Here is a 21,295-nt window from a genome sequence, read left to right as displayed (position 1 = left end):
GTGAGTATCAGCAGGAAAGATTTACAAACCTGTTTTTCATAGCTAGAGATGCCTAGACATGTAACCTTTATGTACTGTCCTGTATCATCTTTACACACAGGCACACTTTGTCTGATATTCAGCAGTACTTAGCCAGGCAAGAACTGCTGGCTAGCTAAGTACCACTATGCTGGCTAACCAATGATATTCAGTGGGAGAAAGCCTGAATATCCTCTTCAGCACATTGGCTGGTGATCGGCTATGTCATAGCCGGTCACTGCCAATATTTATTGGCTCGCCAGTTAAGTCTAGTGGCCAGATAGCAGGTTTTTCTTTGGCTGCTAGACTTTAGAAAAACAGCCGATGAATAATGGCTTTGTCAACTAAGTCCGTGGCGCTGAAACGTAACCCATAAATTCAATGCCTTTGGCCGGATATGGCCCCGACATTGAATATCTGCATTACTGCTGACCATGGGAGGTAGCTTGGCTGCCTTCCATGGTCTGAAAATTGGGCCCACTGTGTTTAGAATTCCTGTACTATCTTTACACACAAATGCACTCTGACATACTCCAGCGGTGGTCAGTGTTTTCATATTCATCGCTGGTTGTATTCCCTGATATTCAATGCTGGACCATGTCTGGGCGCCAGCACTGAATATCCAGTTGTATGTTGGCCGCTAAAACATATGTGGTTAAATGCAATATTCAGCCCTTGACCGCAAAAGATGAACAGCATAACAGGACTGCTGCTTCTGCGGCCGCATCGTCCCTGGAACACCTATAAATTAGTCAGTTTCGGCTCAGGTGATACCTGCGAATGTTCAGCAGCACTAACCAGTTAAGTGCTGCTGATTATTCACAATTAGTCAGGGCCAGAAGACTTTCCACGAGGAAGACCCTTAAGCGCATCTCCAATCGCCCCCTGTTTTAAAATTACCCTACACATAAAAGTACACACGATGACAAGAAGTGCATACTTTTATGCAACCTGAAAGAAAGAATGTCCAGGAAAGAGTTTGTGCAGTGCATGGGCGTAGAGTGTGGCATAGTGGTTAATGCTACAGCCTCAGCACCCTGAGGTTGTGGGTTCAAACTCACACTGCTCCTTGTGACCCTGGGCAAGTCACCTAATACCCCCACTGTCCCAGGTATATTAGATAAATTGTGAGCCTGCTGCAACAGAAAGAAAAAAATGATTGCGTACTTGAATAAATTCATGCAAACCATTCTGAGTTGCCCTTGGAGAACAGTATAGAAAATTGAAAAAAAAAAAGAAGTAACAGACAAGCAATTTGAAAGGCCAGCAGCCTCTCTGGACCATTTAAATTGCTTTGAATATCAGGCAGACTGTCTCTCACCATCCTGTACTATTCTTATACATAGGCACATTCTCCCCATATTCAGTGGTACTTAGTCAGCAAGGAATGGCTCCTGGCTGACTAAGGTCTACATAGCTGGCTATCTGCTTATATTCAACTGAAGGTAGCTGGCTATCTCCCTTTCTCTATTGGTGGCTAGCACCAGTTGATCACCGCCGATATTCAGAGGCTGGTCAGCTAAAGCATGCAGCCAGAAAGACCCACCTAAAAAGCTGAATATCAGCTTGGCTGGCTGTCTGCAGCAGTGAACTGTAAACTGGAATTCAATGCCGGTGGCTGCCAATATTTCCGGTGGCTCTCCATTAAATTTCCTGGCTGAGATGCTTCCCACGGGCTGAATATCGAGACCTTTGTGCCTCACAGTCCTTACCTTCCTTGCACACAGAGACAATGGGCCCGATATTGCCTCACTGATTCTGGATATTCAATTCCAGGGCCTCGGATTTATCTGGCCAAGCTTTTATTCAGCAGCTGATTGGCTAAGGCAAAACAGCAACAGATAGGCCTGCTTTTTAGATGGATCTATCTAGCTGCTAACTTAGCCAGCCAGCACTAAATGTTGGCAGTGACTAACTATGTCATGCGATATAGCTGATAGCTGGTAACTGGCCCATATGGTGAGCGAGAGGTAGTCAGCCATCTCTTGCTAAACATCATAGTTTAGCTGACCAAATGGTATTTATATATTTATTCAATTTTCTATACCGTTCTCCCACGAGAGCTCAGAACGGTTTACATGAGTTTTTTCAGGTACTCAAGCATTTTTCCCTGTCTGTCCCGGTGGGCTCAAAATCTATCTAATGTCCCTGGGGCAATGGGGGGATTAAGTGATTTGCCCAGTGTCACAAGGAGCAGCGTGGGTTTGAACCCACAACCTCAGGATGCTGAGGCTGTAGCTTTAACCATTGCACCATTCTTACACACAGGCATGCCGAGTCTCACATTCCTGTGTTGCCCTTACACAAAGGCACATTTGTTCTCATAGTCCTATATCACATTTACATACAGCACACGGGGCCCGATATTCAGACCATCTAAGCCCCACGGTGAGCCCAGAAATTCAATGCCAGGCTATTTTGGTTGACCAGTATGTTTTTGTTGACCAGTATTTAAATATCTGAAGGTTTTTTAAAAAAACAGCTATAACTTAAATGGTTAAGTCAATATTCAGCACTGACTGGTTAAGTTATGAAGGACAAAGACAGGACAGCTATTTAGGCAGTTCGATTTTCCCGCTAAACTTAGCCTGTCAGTGCTGAATATTTCCAGTTATCAAGTGATGTAGTCGGCTAACTTTTAGTCACTAACCGTGAATATTCAGCAGAGATTACCAGTTATGATTAAACGCTATTTTTTGAAAATCATTTTTATTAATGAAGCAACAAGAGAAACAAGCAGAGTACATAAGTACAATAGCAAAAACCGCAACGGATGGTATATTACAATAGTCACCTGCAACAGTACTGAAGACAGCAAAAAGACAGAAGAATATTCCAGAAAATGAGCAGCCCGTTTCCCTCAGCAGCTCCACCAATTTTCAATTTTCGAGACAACATAGCCACCCCAAGAGCCCCCTATACTAAGAGCAACACACACTCCACCCGAAGCAAACCAGTCACACTTACGAACATAAACCACACACTCCCCCATTCAGTCAATCCCCCCCCCCTTACCCCCAAACGTCTGATCTTACAATTTTGAACTCAAGCAGGGCCTATCCCCTTGGATTGCTGGGTTCGCCAGATGCTAAACGCTGTTTAACCAGCTGTTTATGGCCAGTTAAATAGCTTTGACTAAGTGGATGGAGGGGGTGGGGGAGGGAAGGAGGAGGACTGTGTCTCACTGTCCTTACCATCGTTACACACATGCATGCTGAGTTTCTCTACTAGATTTCCAGCTCCACACAGAAAATAGGATGATTTCTTTATGTTACTAGCCTTAGGCTGTAATTTTCTGAATCTTGCCACACTGGTCCCAATATTCAGCTCGTAGCAATTCCAGAAATTCTGCATCTATTTCTGGTTTAAAGTTTGCCACTGTGGACTTTGCCGGCCAAACTAATACTCAGCGACTGGCCGGCTAAGGCTTAACAGCCAAACACAGATTTGCTTTTTAGGTGGGTCTATCTGTCTGCATGCCTTAGCCAGCCAGCCACTGAGTTTCAGCGGTGACTGCTTATGTTAAGCAACATAAGGAAAGGCTCAGTTCAGGAAAGGTGTGAAAAAAGTCTTATTTGCACATCAATTTATGAGATTATAAATTTGCTCGAAGTGGCTTTTTGTTGAATACCTTTTTTAGCTGTATGATCTGCTTTTTTTTTTTTTTTAGTTGCAGTTTTTATGATTTAAATTTGTGGTTTCTGTGAGTGGTTTTTCTAGCTCTTGTTACATAGTTTTTGTATTTTTCTGTGTTTTGTTTTCTGATTATGTATGTAATTTTGGAACCCGCTTAGCATTGTTGAATTTGCGGGCTATAAATATTTTAAATAAATAAATAAACATAGCTGGTTACTGGGCTAGCCAGCAATCTGGATATTCAGTCAGAGATAGCTGTCTATCTTTCACTGAATATCAGCGGATAGCCGGCTAAGCGATACTTGCCTGTCTGGGGGCTCTTCCCAGCTGGCTAAGTACCGCTGAATATTGGGGAACATTGGCTTTTAACACATTTGAAGAAGGGACCTGTTTGTCCTCAAAGCTCCTGTACTGCATCAGTTTTGGGTAGATCTTATTGCAGCAACATAAGAATTATCACAGGCTATATGTTTTTGCTTTCTTGTCTTGAGAGTTTAACGCATATCTCTGATTTTCTTTAGGGGGAGCCTGGGAAACAAGGCACTCCAGGATCTGTAGGTGAGCGTGGCCCTTCTGGCCCTGTCGGCCCACCTGGTTTGACTGGTCCATCTGGTGAACCTGGACGTGAGGTGAGAAAGCATTTATAATAGGAAATCTATATAGTTGTAATGGCCAGATGTGAGAATTAAGTTCCTGTTATGTAGTATAATCTACCTCAAGTATGCCTCATTATCATTGTCTTTATCATAAAGTTCATCGATATGAACTTTGGTGAAACTGGTACACCATATCTCCCTGAGCTCAGTTTTCGTCCTACATTTTCAGATCTTTGAGTATGACTAGCAAATATAATGTTCCTTGTGACCAGGTCTTCCCCCAGAGATCTTCCACTTCCCACCATCTCATGTACCGTTTCATTTGAGATCATGTCCTTCCAGATGATCTTCAGAATTCCTCTATATCAGAAACAAACAATAGACTCTTAGTTATTTATGTCATGATGTTCCTCACCATGAACAAAGGCAGATTATAAATAAATTTCAATTCAATAGATTACTGTAAGCTATAATTCTCTCTAGGATGCCCTTCTCTACCCCATGGTGACCCCATATTAATTAGCTAGTGGTGCTTCTCTTCCTGTCCATACACCTCCTCCAACTCTCCCCTCTCCATGCTGCTGTGTTCTGGATTGGCAAGAGAGGCAGGAACAATGGCAGTCCAGCAAAAGGGAGAGTCTTCCTGCACAAGTATCCAGGGTTTTCCCCTGTTTTATGTTTCCCTCCAATATCAATCCAGTCTTTACAGTCATCAGTCCAGCCATTAGTCAACAACCACAACCCAATGACTGCTCCCTCCTGACAGGCTCCAAAGTTATGGTCTAGAAACTGCATTCAGATCTTCCTCAGGGAAGTGTACATCGCTTCCTTGAGCCACCCACCCAACCATCCTGCTTTGTTTTAGTCTGAAATTTGGTTTTCTCTTAAGAAATTCCTTACAGTCCCAAAAGTCACCCACCTACCTATGTATTTCTAATCTTTAATTTGTTTGTTTCATTTCTACAATTCCCTGCATTCTTTTTGCTGATTATCTCAATCCAAGTTTTTAAATTCTTGATATACCACCTATTGTGGAATGTCTAGGTGTACAAACAATAAGATAGAAAGAGAAAGTTCAAAAGGGGATTGAAAAGGAGAATGAATTTTGGAATTAAAGAAGGAAATACAAAGGTTGAAGGGATAGATACAGTGGCATGTGGTCAGGGCCTTCAAGGGATTTGCCTCACTCCCTAAAGGCCCTGAGGGCACTGCTCTGAATTTGATTGGCTGAGTAGGCAACAGGCAGAAGTTGCTCAGCCAGTCAAATTCAAATCAGTACTGTCAAGGCCTTCGGGGGAAGGGGGGGGGTTCAGAGAATCCCCAGACCAACAGCCCTGCTTTTTTTTATTTGTTTGTTTACTTTTTTGTTTGATGCAGTTTGGCTGGTTGAACGGGCTGCCTACTCAACCAATCAAACTGCATCAAGCAAAAAGTAAACAAAAAAAATAAAACGGCAGATCTGTGGAGCTAGGGGTTCACTGAATCCCCTGAAAGCCCTCACTGCATGTCACTGGATAGATGATAGATGGGATCGGGAAAGGGAAGATAAGGGGAGCTGTCTATCCGTCCATGCAGGCTGACCTCCTGGGCATCTCAGAGTAGTAGAGGAATAGAGGAAAGGCCTCAGAGAGTAAAGGAGGAGCACTGGCTAAACGCATCCTATTTTTGTGGTGTTCAAGCTCACTGCAAATACCATGTCTCTTCAGCTTAGCTATACAGGAATATGTTTTTCATTATATACCACTTATAGCCTAAGCGGTTTATATTCAGGTACTCAAGGATTTTTCCCTGTCTGTCCCAGTGGACTCACACTCTATCTAATGTACCTGGGGCAGTGGGGGATTAAGTGACTTGCCCAGGGTCACAAGGAGCAGCATGGGATTTGAACCCACAACCTCAGGGTACTGAGGCTGTAGTTCTATCCATTGCACCATACACTCCCACACCACCCTGGCATCAGACCAATATTTCAATGAGCCCAGTATTGTGTCTCTAACAGTGACCAATCTATATCACTTAGACATACCCAGATCACTGAAAATAGTGGGATAGTAAATTTTTTAAAAATAGAAAGTAAAAGTCCCCTTTTTCTAAGCCAAGATAGAGGTTTCTGTCAGGGCCTGGAGCGCTAAATGCTCTGACGCTTCTCCAATGCTGATAGGAATTCAATGAGCGTCAGCACATTTAGTGCTCCGGGCCAGGTAAGAAACCTCTACTGCAGCTTAGTAAAGGGGGGGGTGGGGGGGGGTGACACTTTTTTATTAAACTAATTTAATTTTTTTTTACTAGCTTTTATAGTCCTAAAATACCTTCCTCAGGTCAGGGCTATGAGCAAAAGATAGGGGTGGGAGAGTTGGAAAACATGGAGAGATGGATGGATAATCAGAAGGTATAGGAGCTGATATTCAGTGATTTAAGCAGCCAGACATGGCTCCAGGCCAAGTCATTTCTGTGGGGCTATCTGCTGATATTCAACCAGTTAGGGCCAGATTCTGTAAGAGACACCTAAATTGGCGCCTACCTTAATTACCTAAATGAACTTTAACAAGCTCATAATTGGGAAAAAAATTTAATTGGCTGATAAGCGCCTTCCCATTTCTATAAAAGGTAGGCACCTATCGCAAGCTTACCACCTAAATGGGCATGTTTGGGGGTGGAGATAAAGATAGGCGTCACTAGTCGCCAATCTCAAAAGAACTTAGGCACATTCAATGTAGGCCAGTAAAACCCTGGCCTACATTACTGCACCTAAGGTTTGTAATAGACACACCACCGGCACCCTTTTTCAAGGCACCTACCGTCATTTAACTTTGGGGGAACTTACTGATATGCTTGTTAAGAAATGTTTATTTGCCTCATCCAAACCACCTCTACCAGGCATAGAAAAACACACACCCCTTTCACTTACCCCCCAATCAAAGAAGTAAAACGGAAAAAAACTATACAACGGACTACTGGCCACTCAGGCAGGGAAGATAGACAACCAAGTCTCCAACTTATTGACAACAACCCCAGACTAAAAGATGTTCAGAAAGGAAATAAAAGCTATACTCTTCAAGAAATCCCTTAATAAAGCTTAATACCATGATAAAGCTTAACCCCCCTCTTACCATCCCCTCCCTAACCCCAGATCCTACTTTTCCCTCTCTTGGAAACCTTCTCTGATCTAACATTGTAACCCTTCTTCCATAACTCTTTTTGTAATCCGCTTTGAACCGAAAGGTAATGGCAGAATAGAAATCTGTAATGTAATGTAATAATGTAATGTAATTATGGAAATTGCGTTTCATTAAAAAATATTATGACCCTATTTCTTTTAGATTATTAGTTCAGGCATTAATCTTGTTTATTCTCGATTACTGTAATATAATCTGGGATCTTACAAAATTATCCTAGGAAGACTAAGGCTAATCCAAAATACAGCTGTCCGCTTAATTTTTGGATTGAAAAAACAGGAACATGTCAGCCCTTATTACCGTCAGCTACATTGGTTGCTAATAGAGGCTAGAATACTTTTTAAATTTGCCTGCATTTACTATAAATTGTTATTTGGATTAGCTCCATCCTATCTTTTCTCTCATTTTGAATTATATAGTCTAATTAAGTCTACTTGACGTTCTGGTTTATTCACTTTTCCCCAATCCCAAAAATTGTTGTTATAAAGTTTTTTGACCGATCCTTGGCCTAGCAAGCAGGTAAAATTCATGTATGATTAGATGATCTGATTTGACAGACTGCATCTTAATGCACTTTTAGAAAATCAGTTAAGACTTATTTGTTCAAAAAATGTGTTACTTGATCAGCAACTATGTCATAGTTTTCATACTGCAGTTTTATAAATGGAATATTGTATTGTGCCTTCTTAATATTTATCACTGAAATGGTCAGTCCTCTTATTTTGTGAACTGCCTAGAACTCTTTGGGCGTTGGCGGTATAGAAAAATAAAGTTATTATTATTATTTACAGAATCTGACTTTTAGTGCTGCTGAACTTTACCACAGACTGCAAAACTCAAATCTGGCTAGTTTGTGGTTGGCCCTGGGTCAGAATCAGTACTTAATTGCCTAAGTTTTGCAGTCAGTGGTCCTATCTTAATGCAGTGTTGCTTAGGCACTTAAGTCCTGAAAATAGTACTTAACTACATATGAGATAGCCAGCTACATAAGACCAAATATCTACCCTATATTTATATAGTAAGACTTATAATGTGATAGGAAACCTACATCTTTGTTAAATCCTTTCTTATTGGTGTTGAAGTATTTTATCATTTTAACTTCAAAAGTCCTGAAAATTGCTAACTCAGAAAATTGCTTTGAGGCATTTGATCTAATCGGTTGGCACAACATCACAAGCCTGTATCCACAACTAAGAACATAAGAAGTTGCCGCTGCTGGGTCAGACCAGTGGTCCATCAGGCCGCTCCCACAGCAGCCCCCAGGTCAAAGACCAGTGCCCTGAGACCAGCTCTGCCTGCATACGTTCCGGTTCAGCAGGAACTTGTCTAACTTTGTCTTGAATCCCAGAAGGGTGTTTTCCCCTATAACAGCCTCCGGAAGAGCGTTCCAGTTTTCCACCACTCTCTGGGTGAAGAAGAACTTCCTTACATTTGTACAGAATCTGTCCCCTTTTAACTACCCAAGGATTTTGCCCATGGCATAGTCAAACACTCTTCTCCATGCTTCCCATCTAGCCCTGCCATCGCAGTTACAGTCCCTGACTAAAGGCTGCAGACCACAGCTCTTTATTTGGATTTATTTGTGTTTAGCTCACACCTTTTGTAGTAGCTGAAAGTGAGTTACATTCAGGTGTGTTAAGTATTTCCCTAGTCCTGCAGGGCTCACAATCTAGGTTTGTACCACAAATTAGGGAAGGTTAAGTGACTTTCCCAAGATCACAAGGACCGCAGCAGGATTTGAATCTAAACTCACTACATATGCACCTTGAATCTAGCCACTAGATGTTGCTGTTATTTAATAGCTGAAATTCCCTCCCCCCCCCTCCCAGGGGACTATGAGTACTCTCTCCATATTCATGTCAGCTTGGATTTCCTGGGTATCTCAGGCGATATCTATGACATTAGATGAGATGGTGGCATGAATGGATTCCAGCTTTGATTCTCTATCGCATTGAATGCCTTTGGCATTGGGTGATGTAGTTCTCAAATCAAATCAATGCACTTTGCTGATGAAGCATATCGGTCACAAGAAACCCAAGATGACAAGAATAACAGGCTCAGCATTAAACAGTCATGAACAATTTCCTGCCTCAGTCACATAGTTCGTTTCAAGGGTTTTGCGTCTGAGATTTGTTTCAGAACTTTGCTTCTCGCTCACAACAAGCACATTTCCGAATAGCTGCTTACGTACAATGCGGTGACTCACCCCTCATACTGTTGTTAAGTGGCTTTGTCCCAAGTATCCTTTGGCTATATCCCTGGGTTCCCTTGTGTTAGCAGAGATATTGCCATGGACTGATTTGAGGATGAATTCTTGGCATGGTTCAAAGCATTGCCCTTGGCACTGGGCTCCTTCTTCCTGAGCAATCTGGATTAGAGAATGACACGGGGCCAAATTTTTCCAGTCCCCACGGGAGCTCATATTCCCATCCCATCCCGGTGAGTTCTTTTCCTGCCCCGGCCCCATTTCTGCAAGCTCTGTCCTCATCTGCATCTGCACAAACCTCAAACACTTTAAAATCATATGTGTTCGAAGCTTGTGCGCTTAAGACAGAGCTTACAGGAATGGGGGCGTGGCAGGGACAGGGATAAAACTTGCGGGGACGGGACAGGGAAATTGAGCTCCTGTGGGAAAGGTGAAAAATTTGTCCCCGTGTCATTCTCTAGTCTGGATCAGAACTCAGACGTATAAATGCACAACTAAATTAAACACAGACATACAGAACAAGGCCAGCTTTTATCTTTATGTGTCCTTTAAAAATCCACATGTAGCCCCCCTCCCATTTTTTTGTTTTTGTTTTGTTATTTTCTGGGGTATTTACTTTCAAAGAAAAAGAAACCTTGGATTCAAAGCCTAAGGGTTTTGAATTGTAATGAAGTCGCATTTGTATAATTTATACATTACGTTTTTGATTTTGTTGTTGTTACATGACATTTTGACAATAAAAAAATCTTAAAGAAAAAAAAAGAAATACAGAACATATTGAAAGAAAAAATTCACTTGTAAATCCATTCTGCCTCTCCATACCAACTGTTCAGTTCTACAATCCTTTCACCTCCCTCAGAACTACCATGCTTGCTGTAAAGAAATATTTCCTTAGTTTACTCGCGTCTACCTTTTTTCTCCCTTATCCTATGAATCCTTGTTCCAGGGACATCTTTCCAGTTTTCTTTTTTGCTGTAATTGTTTCCTGTTGCTTAATTAAGAAGCAGTTTTCAGTTCGGGTATACCCAAGAGTAACTGAGGATTAAAGTTCAGGTTAAAAGAGCAAAGTGATACTATTCCTAGCTCAAATAGCGATATGTACACATCTGTAAGGACCTTTCTGGTATCACTTTTAAAAGCCTATAACCAGAGAGCTGTTAAATATAGGGGACTTTCTTCTAATTGTTAGATGAGGGGAGAGGAAGGATTAAGCATTGTGGACACTATTTTTCTCTCCTCACAGGAGTCTTCACTCACTTTAATGAAGCATTTTTTTTCAGAATAAAAACAAAATAAGCAGTGGCGTACCTAGGGTATGTGGCACCCGGGGCCCATCATTTTTTGACACCCCCCCCCCCCCCCATGTAAAAAAAATTTTTTTTTTTTTTTTTTTTTGCAATAACCATGAAATGGAATAAATGGTCAGAATAGAAACAGGCAGTGAAAATTTTCTTTTATTGAACCTCATATATGTAACCATTATTCCAAACATAACAAAACATAAATTATGTCTAAATTGTCATGACATTAGAAGTACATATGGAGTAGTTGCAGGCAGTGGCGTACTTAGGGTATGTGGCACCCAGGGCCCATCATTTTTTGACACCCCCCCCATCTATATGAAAAATATGATTTTTAGTACCAATCTACATATCGCACCACAAGAGTGTACCTAGGAAAAGGCTGCATCTTAAACACTGCAGTGAGCACTAGAACACCAACACATACATTGTAAAACTAAACAAGCCAGATCCCGCACAGTCAATTGGTCCTGTAGTCAATGCCAACTGAAAACTATGTCTTTTTCATACACACAGAACAGAGATACACCCTCGCCCAAAATGGAATAATCACAAACTAAAAATAGAAATATGTAGACAAAAGTTAAACTGATCCGCCAAGAAACCAGACCCTGGATACAATGCAACACCACAAAAAACAGTAACACATGTCCTCTAATACAGTGCAAAATATAAAGACAGTAGATGTAAATTTGAAAAAACTGATACATAACAATCACCACTTTATAAATTAACAAATAAAAATAAAACAAATAATGAGATATAAAAAAATACAATTTTATTGGACTAATCCCCGTAAGCTCGGTCCCCATCCCCGCAAACCACCTGATTCCATCCACACAAGCCTTGAATTGTTTATATTAAAGTATAAAAAGAAACAATATTCTGTACAATTGTCAATTTATAAATCAGCGTCTTCTCCCCACTCTCTTCCCCATTTCCCTTCAGCATCCTCAGCCCACTCTCTCTCCACTTTCCTTCAGCGCACGCACATAAAAACAAGCAAGTAATTTTATATCATTTTCATTCTATTCATTCACAGAAATTAAAGTCTAGATAATGCCAGTCACATAACAAAACATGATTTTACAAAAATAATTCCCTGCAGTCAAGCCTGCAAGGATTATTAGATGTCTTTCAGCAGTTCCCCTCCCTCCCTCCCCCTTACCTTTGTGGCCAAGTCAAAATAATCTACCAACAATAAAATTTTAAAAACACAAAGCACGCTGTACGCAGAGAAAATGTTAATTATCATTTATATTCCGCGGGTTTTCAAAGAGGTCAAGGCAGATGACTTTATGCAATGTCACCTCAGTAACAACTATACAAAAATAGACAAATATTCCCCCTCCCTTTTTACTAAACTGCGATAGCGGTTTTTAGCGTAGGGAGCTGCGCTGAATGCCCCACGCTGCTCTCGACGCTCATAGGCTCCCTGCGCTAAAAAACTCTATTGCGGTTTAGTAAAAGGGGGCCATAGTGCAAAATATAGACAGCAGATATAAATTTTCAAAACGGACACATTTTGATCACTAAGTTGAAAATAAAATCATTTTTCCTACTTTTTTGTCTGGTGATTTCATGAGTCTCTGGTCCTTCTTCTGATCCTTCTTCTTTCTCTCTCCCCCTGGCTCCCCTCTTTATTTCTGCCTTTCTTTCTCTCTCCTCCTGGCCCCCCTCTTTCTTTCTGCCTTTCTTTCTCTCCCCCTTGACCCCCCTCTTTATTTCTGCCTTTCTTTCTCTCCCCTTGGTCCCCCTCTTTCTTTCTGCCTTTCTTTCTCTCTCCCCCTGGCCCTCCTCTTTATTTCTGCCTTTCTTTCTCTCCCCCTTGACCCCCTCTTTATTTCTGCCTTTCTTTCTCTCCCCTTGGTCCCCCTCTTTATTTCTGCCTTTCTTTCTCTCCCCTTGGTCCCCCTCTTTCTTTCTGCCTTTCTTTCTCTCTCCCCCTGGCCCCCCCTCTTTATTTTTTCCTTTCTTTCTCTCTCCCCCTAGCCTGCACAAAGCCATCGTGCCGATTTCTCCACTTCCACGATTCTTTCCCTACCCTCACCCCCAAGCCAGCAGCCGATTTCTCCCTGCTCCTTCCCCGATGTCCTGATGTCCTGAACTTCATCGGGCAGCAGCAGCATTCACAATTCACTGATGTTGCTCGCTTCAGGCCTTCCTCTCTGTCGGGTCCTGTCTTCATGAAAACTGGAAGTAGGCAGGACCCGGCAGAGAACAAGGCCTGAAGCTGGCAACAGCAGCGAATTGTAAACGCTGCTGCTGCCCGAAGAAGGTAATGGAGCACCGAGGCAGTCCGCTTCTCCCCCCTCCCAGCCGAACCCCCGCTGACCCTCCTATCTCCCCCCCCCCGTGAACCTTTCCGACCTTCCCAGCGAGAGCAGCAAACCTCCTTCGCGGCTTTCTCCTCCCTCTGCCGCGTTACTGATGACGTCATCAGTGATGCGGCAGAGGGAGGATAAAGCCGACGCTACTGGAGGGAGGTTTGCTGCTTTCGCTGGGAGGGTCAGAAAGGTTCACTTGGGGGGGGAGAGAGATAGGATGGTCAGCGGGGTTTCGGCTGGGAGGGGGGAGAAGCGGTCTGCCTTGGTGCTCCAAGGCCTGGCGCCATTACCTTTTTCGATAATGGCGCCGATGCTGCTTTCGCTGGGAGGGTAGGAGCGCGATAGGGACCGGGCCAGCTGTGCACCCCCCCTAAGGCGGCACCCGGGATGGACCTCCCCCTCGCCCCCCTTGGTACGCTACTGCCCTGGGGAAACAGCCTGCAACAAGATCGCGCGATGCCAGAGATCTTTGCCTGCTTCGGCTGTTTCCTCCGCCGCGGCCCCGCCCCTCCTCTGACATCAGAGGAGGGGCAGGACCGTGGCGGAGGAAACAGTCGAAGCAGGCAAAGATCTCTGGCATCGCGATCTTGCTGCAGGCTGTTTCCAGACGCGACACCCGGCGCAGGGGGGGGTAACTGGACCGGACCGGGAGCACCCCCTCAGGGCTTGGTACCCGGGGCGGACCGCCCCCCCCGCCCCCCCCCTTGGTACGCAACTGAAAATAAGTCATTTTAGAATGGTTGGACAAGCCTTTTGTAAAATACCCATGAGGCTGTACATATGCTGGCCTGGATGTTCCAAATCCTATCTACATACCCTATTCAAAATCAGCCTTATATCCTTCTTTGGTCTCCCCTTCTTTCTCTTCCCATTCGTTAAGTGTCCATTTCATGCAACTTTAGGATGCCAGCAATTAAACAGTCTTCGAATGTGTCCATCCTGCAGGACCCTTCCTTCAGTTACAGTATCTCGAAGCCTCCATCAATCACTTCTCAGGATCTCACTGGCAATATGGTCACAATAGGTGATAGCAAGAATCAGTTATTGATGGAATACAGTTGTTTTTGTAATCTTTGCCCATAGATTACAGCTGGCAGGACAACAGCTTTACAAAGCTTAATTTTCATCACAGCATTGATTATTGTTGTTGACATATTCAGTTCTTTGCAAAAATATGTTGAATCAGTCAGACTGGGACTTTTGATGTTGATGCTTTCACTCACAATGATGAATTAAGAGTACAGCGAGAGAAAATTTCAGAAGAGGTTGATATGAAAAATAACAAAGCGGACTCGGAGGAGGAGCCTAACTAAAATGGCGACCTGAAGGAGCCAGGCTGAACGCTCTTAAGTTTTCCTATGGTCAAACGGAAATCTAAGACCTGGGTTTTTTGTTCTGAACCCGGGTCACAACTATAATTACCTGGCCCGATGGATGCGTTCGTCGAGCCTAAGGCAGAGCCAGACGAGAAAACTTTGGCGGGAAGTAGAGGGATACCGGAGAGCCCTTTGACTTCTTTTGAGGTGGTCAGTCTTTCGCCGGAGGAGTGTAGAACGCCGGCGCAGCCACTCCCCAGATCAGTGTTGCAGTACACTGTGAGCGAGGAGAGTTTTGCAGCTCCCTCTGTGAGCTGCGAAGAGGAGGATAAAGACCTAGCAGTACGGAGGATAACAGCCGCTTCAGTGTTACAACTGCCGCTGCAAGGGAACTTGGACTCGGTAGTGGAGATGCAAGACTCATCCCTGTTGAATTTGCCTGTAGGTACTGTGAAACTCAAGGAAATGGAATTTAAATATACAGTTATTCCTTTACAAAAGCCCCCAGTTATAGTTCTAAACTCTATTTGGGAAGCAATTTCAAATTTACAAACTTCCCTGGGGACTCAGCTGCAAACATTAACATCTCATTGCTCTGGGATACTATCAAAGACGTTAATATTGCACCAGAGAGTGGGCAAAGTAGAGAAACAATTCTTGGAACAGGAAAAAAAGCTGGAAATTATGGGAGCACAAAATCAGCTCCTTATAAAAGAAAATGGGAACATCAATTTCAAGTTAGAAGTACTGGAGAATATAACAAGGAGACAAAATCTAAGAGTAATTAATTTTCCCAAATCACCTGTGGTTTCTGCGTTGGATATGTTTAAACGGTATCTTTTGGAGATTTTAAAAGTCCCCAAAAACTCTTTTCCGCCTATCTCAAAAATTTATTATATTTCTTTGGGGAAAAAACTCCAGAAGACCAACAAGAACCTGTAATTGATGTACTGGACGTGACAAATTTATTAGAAACATCAGAGACAGAACAGTGCAGCCACACTATTTGTTCAATTAACTTTAGATTCAGATAGAGATTGGCTTTTGAAGATGTTTTTTAAGCATAAAGATGTAATGTTTCTGAATCATAAAATTAGAATGTACCCGGATGTGTCTAATTAACACAGAAAAAGAGGAAACAGTTTTTTTTGCTCTTGAGACCCCAGTTTTTAAAATTGGGAGCTACATTTGAATTACGATTTCCATGCAAATGTTTGATTAATTTTAAAGGAGTTAGATATATTTTCTTTGATTCTTCGCAGTTATCTAGATTTATTATTGATAAAGAGGTGAGGTCAGCTAGTACCCATATCGAGAGCCAAGAATAAACGCTCGCAGTTAATATATTAGGTCCACTTTAGGTCTTCTTTTTATATTGCCTATAAAATAATGTTGGTGTGAATAATGCTCCGATTATGAAACTCCTCCAATTATTGTGGTCTAACAAACAATTGAAAGAATGCTTATTTTCCTTTTCTAATAATTATTTGTATTTCTATGGATACTGTTGATTGCGATATGATTGTTGTTTATCATAAAAAATGTGAAATTCAATAAATAATAAAGAGAATAAAAAAAAGAAAAATAACAAAGCTGCTGGACTAGACCAGATTCCAGTGAACTGCTGATGTATAGTAGTTTAGGGATGGTAAAAGAACAAGTCCATTAAACTTATGTTGACATGCAGAAGGATGGAAGGGAAGGGGAATTGCTGAGTTACCAAAGAAGGGCGACATCACAGAGTGTGGCAACTGGAGAGACACTATACTTCCGTCGGTCCCTAGCAAAGTCTTCTGTACTGTGCTGCTTAAGCAGTTGCAACTGCTGTTGATGTCAACTTGTGAGAACAGCCAGCAGGTTTCTGTAATGAGCTATCAAGCAGTGAGCAAATTTTTAAACTATGAAATATCATTGAGTTTCAAAAGCCACTGATAATAAATTTAATCGACTCCAAAAAGTCATTTGATAGTGTACACAGGAAATCAATCTAGAGCGCTGGAGGAATATACGATATCCCCCACAGGTACGTCAACTTATTCAATAACATTTATCTGAACTCTAAATGCAGTGTAAAGACAGGCACCAGTACCACAGACTTCTTCAAAATAGTTTATTGTCTATTAACATTTGCTAAATCTGCCTTTATCAAATTGCAAATTAAAGCAGAGTACAATAAAAATAAATATTAGGAAACAAATGTCATTATCATATAGGATAGGTTAGCATACAACCAAAGTTAGTAGGCAATCATAAATCCACTTAATAAATAGCCAGTTGTAGGCATGCCTCCTGCACAGGAAACCCAGTGAAGCAGACAAGTCAAGTGTTATTGGGTAGGTCTCAAGACCTTCAAATGCCAGGCCAAAAGAGTAGCTTTTAAGTACTATCTTAAATTGACCAAAGGAAGTCTCATATCTAAGAAAGCTAGGTAAACTTTAAAACTAGAGATAAGATTTTAAAGTTTATATAGTAGTACTCAGTGGGCAGCCAGTGGAGTTTGATCAATAGAGGAAAGACACGATCTCGCCTTTGAGCATGGCCTAGGGGATCTTAGCTGCAGGGTTCTGCAGGGTCTGTAATTGCTTTAATTCAGTTTTAGTGATTCTGGAATAGATTATATTACAATAGTTGAGGCATGAGCCCACGGATGCATGAAACAGTGTATGAAGAGAACTAAAGTTAAGGTAGCTATGAACTGATTTTAATTTACGAAGAGCCAAAAAGCCATATCTAATAACTGAAGGGACTTGATAAGAGAAATTCAGTTTAGAATCTAGCCAAACTTTCAAATGCTTGAATTTATTAAAAGGGGAAACCGAGACATCAAAAAACAGGAACAGGAGGAGTATAGTTGGAGGGGTTCTATGTCCTGTTAGACAACATGCTGTTCTGCAACAAAGCTGTATACTCTTGCCCCTTTTGTTTCTTGTGGCTATAGACTTTGTCATGTGAAACACTCTGAACAGGCCAAATGCTGGCATTCAATGTAATGATCAAAACTGGATCATGGGTTTGAACTTTGCTGATAATTATAGCATAATTATATATATTTTAGCCTCTTGAATACTTTTATTTTGAATATGTACATCGCCTAGAAATTCTTTAATAGGCGATTCATCAAATATTTAATAAAACTTGAAACTTGAAACTTGAAACTCACTACTGGAAGAAATAAGAGAGCTAACAGTAACTGACCACCAGCTTAGAGAAGACTGAACTGAGAATCAGTGATGAAAAGACCAAGATTGTGCAAGTTGGTGATCAATCCTATACACAAATGATCATTAACCAACAATGTGTCAAAGATTGGACAACTTCACTTATCTTGGCAGCCTTATGTCCAGTGGTAGTAGTATCGAGAAGAATGTCAATTATAGGCTTGATATGTCAACATTGGAATTTGAGTTGGTGCATCAAATACAGTCAACAAGAACAATGAACACTTATAGCTTTTACTGGATAACAAATAAAACAGACATAAAATTATTATTTTCATAGCGCCATAAGGTTAGATGATACCCAAAACTGCTAGAAATGCTTTAGTTCATGCTTCGCAGGTTAGCCTCTATATCGTCTCTTTTCTTCTTGCACTTAGTGGTGTGCTACTTCCAGGTACTCATCCAGAGACATTTATGATCAGACAGACAAACTCCTCTTCTTCTCCTGGCTAGGCTCACAGTATATCACTCCAGCTTCTGAACCAACAAGACAAATCTCTAAATCCATTCTTTTTATAACTTCTTCAGATTTCCTTGAATTCAGAAATCTGGCAGATTCCCCCAAAGCTCCTCTTCATCATTAGCTATCTGAGCCAGCAGGAAGGTCTTAAAAATCTTTCTTTCTTGGGTTCTTCAGCCCTGCAGCCACTCTTGGCCGGCAGGGCACTGTCCTGATAGCCCAGTCGCTCTGATCTTGAGGGCTGACTCTATTTCAGAAGGTTTCATTAAGCAGAATAACTTCTCCCAAACAGTTTCTTCTTCACACTGGTAGCTTGCTGGCCAGCGGACCATACTAGACATCATTATGTTCAAGGATCTGGTGTCTCAGGATTCAGACACTCACTTTGGTCCTTCTGGTGCTTTGCAGAAAAAGAGCAAAAGGACAAAATTCCTCCAATTCTAGGAATTTCCATACTAGTACATGACATCATCAAAGCTCCATATCTCTATCCATAGTCATCCAAATAGAAGACGCCACTTGAATATACCACCTAATATATCACAGGTTCTCAAGGCCTTCATTTACTGAATAAATCTCTGAGACAACAGGGATAAGTAGATGCCATCTTACTCCCCCTTACGTATCATTATATAATGTACTGAATTGATGACCCACATACTGCCACATGTTTCCTTTGTTTAAAAAGACCTTGTTTGTGACTTGAAATCTCTTACAGGGTAGCTCGGGTTCTGATGGTCCTCCTGGACGTGATGGTTCTCCTGGTATTAAGGTAAGATTTTATCAATCAAATATTTATCCTCTCTGTAAGTGCGCTTCCCACAATACCAAGGTTCCCATTGATCCCTTGTGGCAGTTGTTGTCTGCTTTGTCCGATCGCTACCCTCTCTTAACTTTTCCTTGCAGTTACCTAGTGTGGAAGTCTGTGCTGTGATGAGCATTGTTCTGTCTAATCTTAGAACTGTTGAATATTGGGAACGATAAATATTCTGTAATTAAAAAAAAAAAAAAAAAAAATTTGGACTTGGAGATTGATTTCTACAATGTCAGCATCTATGAGACAAACGTGGCTTTTTCTTTTACATAGAGCATTCTGGACCCCAATTCGTTTATAAAAGTTAGATAGCTCTAAGTCTAATAGATGTTGGCATTGTAATCTCGAAGCAGGGACTCTAGATCATTTATTATTCTATTGTCTCTTTATCCTGGCCTTTTGGAAATCAATATGGGGCCAAATAAATTGTTTATTAAAAAAACCCGGTTGCATTATCATATGATACTGCATTATTTGGCATGTCAATGAGGGCTAAGAGCAAAATATCTAAGAACAATAGGCTTCTACTAATTATGACAGGAGTTGCCATACAACAAATAATGAGTAATTGGAAAAATTGGAAGACTTAATTACAGTTTTTGGTGGAATTTGTTGTGTCACATATATAAAATGGAAAAAACAATAGCCACACAGAAAGGGAGTTTCAAAAAATTTCAAGATGTTTGGGGGCCATTAACAAATTATTGCAATGAATAGATTTCATTTTTCCCTTAATAGTATAAGTCCAAGATAGGAGGAGGGGGGAGAATTATGAGCTTTTATTAATGGTAAGGAAGATAGGAAAGTATTTATTAAATGGTATTTGTGTTTAATACATAATATGAAAGGGGTGGGAGGGAGGGAGATAAACTTTATAATTTGATTTATTGCTGAATATTAAGCGTTTTATCTAAGTTCAAATGATTGTACTTGTTGACACACTTATTGTAAGTTTGAAAAATGAATAAAGATTTTATTTAAAAAAATAAAATAAAATGTATGCACAGTGTATGTGATAAGGGCCTTGGGAAATGTTCCATTGTAAATACTGACCAAAACATCTTGAAGAGAGGTGTGTAAATTAAGTTAAATATATTCTTAGCTTCTAGCACTATCCATATGTATATATGAAGTTCTAGTCCAGCAATAGCCATCTAAGATGCTCCAAAGAAAGCTGAACAGAATAGAAACTATATAATTGTTCCTAGAATTGTTTATTAAAGGTAGCAAAGAGACAGGAATGATAGGTGGAGACAGCACCTGGTCTCTCCTACCCATCTTTGATTTCCTCTCTCTCCCATCACATTTCTGCTTCAGTGGATACATCCCACTCTGTGCTCTCCATGGAGTATGTCACCTTGGCTTCCTACCAAAAAAGATGCATTTTGCCCATGAATATATTCTATCGTTCCCTGTTCCTGTGGGATATACTGTATCTAGGGTATCTGATTTTAGGTTTTAACTAATAAAACCAATAAAACAGCCTGATGCGAAAAACTATTTATTGGATGACATGAAAAAGCTCCACTGTCCCTAGTACTTCCTGACGCCTCCCTTTACCTGCCTTAGATCCTGCTCTCTGCGTTTGTGCCTGTTAACTTCTCAGCTGCACAAATTTGAAAGGGTATCCTGCAGTGATACTTGTGCTACAAAAACAGCAATAAACATTAGTTTGTTGCATCCTTAAATGATGCCTCGTTAACTGGAGAATACCATCTAGTTTTACAAAAAGAAGCCCCAGACAGTGGCGTACCTAGTATATGTGACACCTGGGGGCCTATTATTTTTGACCCCCCCTCCCCCACCTATGAAAAACATGATTTTTAGTAACAATCCACGAGTGTACCTAGGAAAAGGCAGCATCTTACATACTGCAGTGAACAGTACATCAATACACCCATTGTAAAACTAAACAAACCAGACTAGTACAGATCAATCCTGCAGTCAATCCTAACAAAAAAACATGTCTTTCGAACACACAAAACACAGAAAACACCTTCGCCTAGTATGGGTTATGTAATCACAAACTAACCCCTCCCCCTTTTACAAAACTGTAGTGTGGATTTTAGCCACAGTGATAACAGCTCATAGAATTCTGAGCATCAGAGCTATTACCACCATGGCTGGCGCTAAAAAATGGGGGATAAAATAAAAATACGTAGACAAAGGTTAAACTGAACCAGCAAGAAGCTGGACTCTGCATACAATGCAACACCACAGAAACAGT

The 21,295-nt window shown here is 41.3% G+C and overlaps 1 protein-coding gene across 4 annotated transcripts in view; it reads left to right on the top strand.

The window, feature by feature from the left end:
* The window catches only part of COL2A1 (collagen type II alpha 1 chain), a 226,507-nt gene that overhangs the window by 178,301 nt on the left and 26,911 nt on the right, over positions 1–21,295 (top strand). For all 4 annotated transcript variants that reach the window (XM_033938906.1, XM_033938909.1, XM_033938908.1 and 1 more), the window contains 2 exons: positions 4,176–4,283; positions 18,973–19,026. In XM_033938906.1, coding sequence (XP_033794797.1) covers positions 4,176–4,283; positions 18,973–19,026 — 162 coding nt within the window. The remainder of the gene's footprint in view (positions 1–4,175; positions 4,284–18,972; positions 19,027–21,295) is intronic.

Source organism: Geotrypetes seraphini, chromosome 3, assembly GCF_902459505.1.
Source record: "Geotrypetes seraphini chromosome 3, aGeoSer1.1, whole genome shotgun sequence".
Taxonomy (NCBI): domain Eukaryota; kingdom Metazoa; phylum Chordata; class Amphibia; order Gymnophiona; family Dermophiidae; genus Geotrypetes; species Geotrypetes seraphini.
Note: the sequence above shows the minus strand (reverse complement) of the source record. Positions and strands in the feature narration are given on the sequence as shown.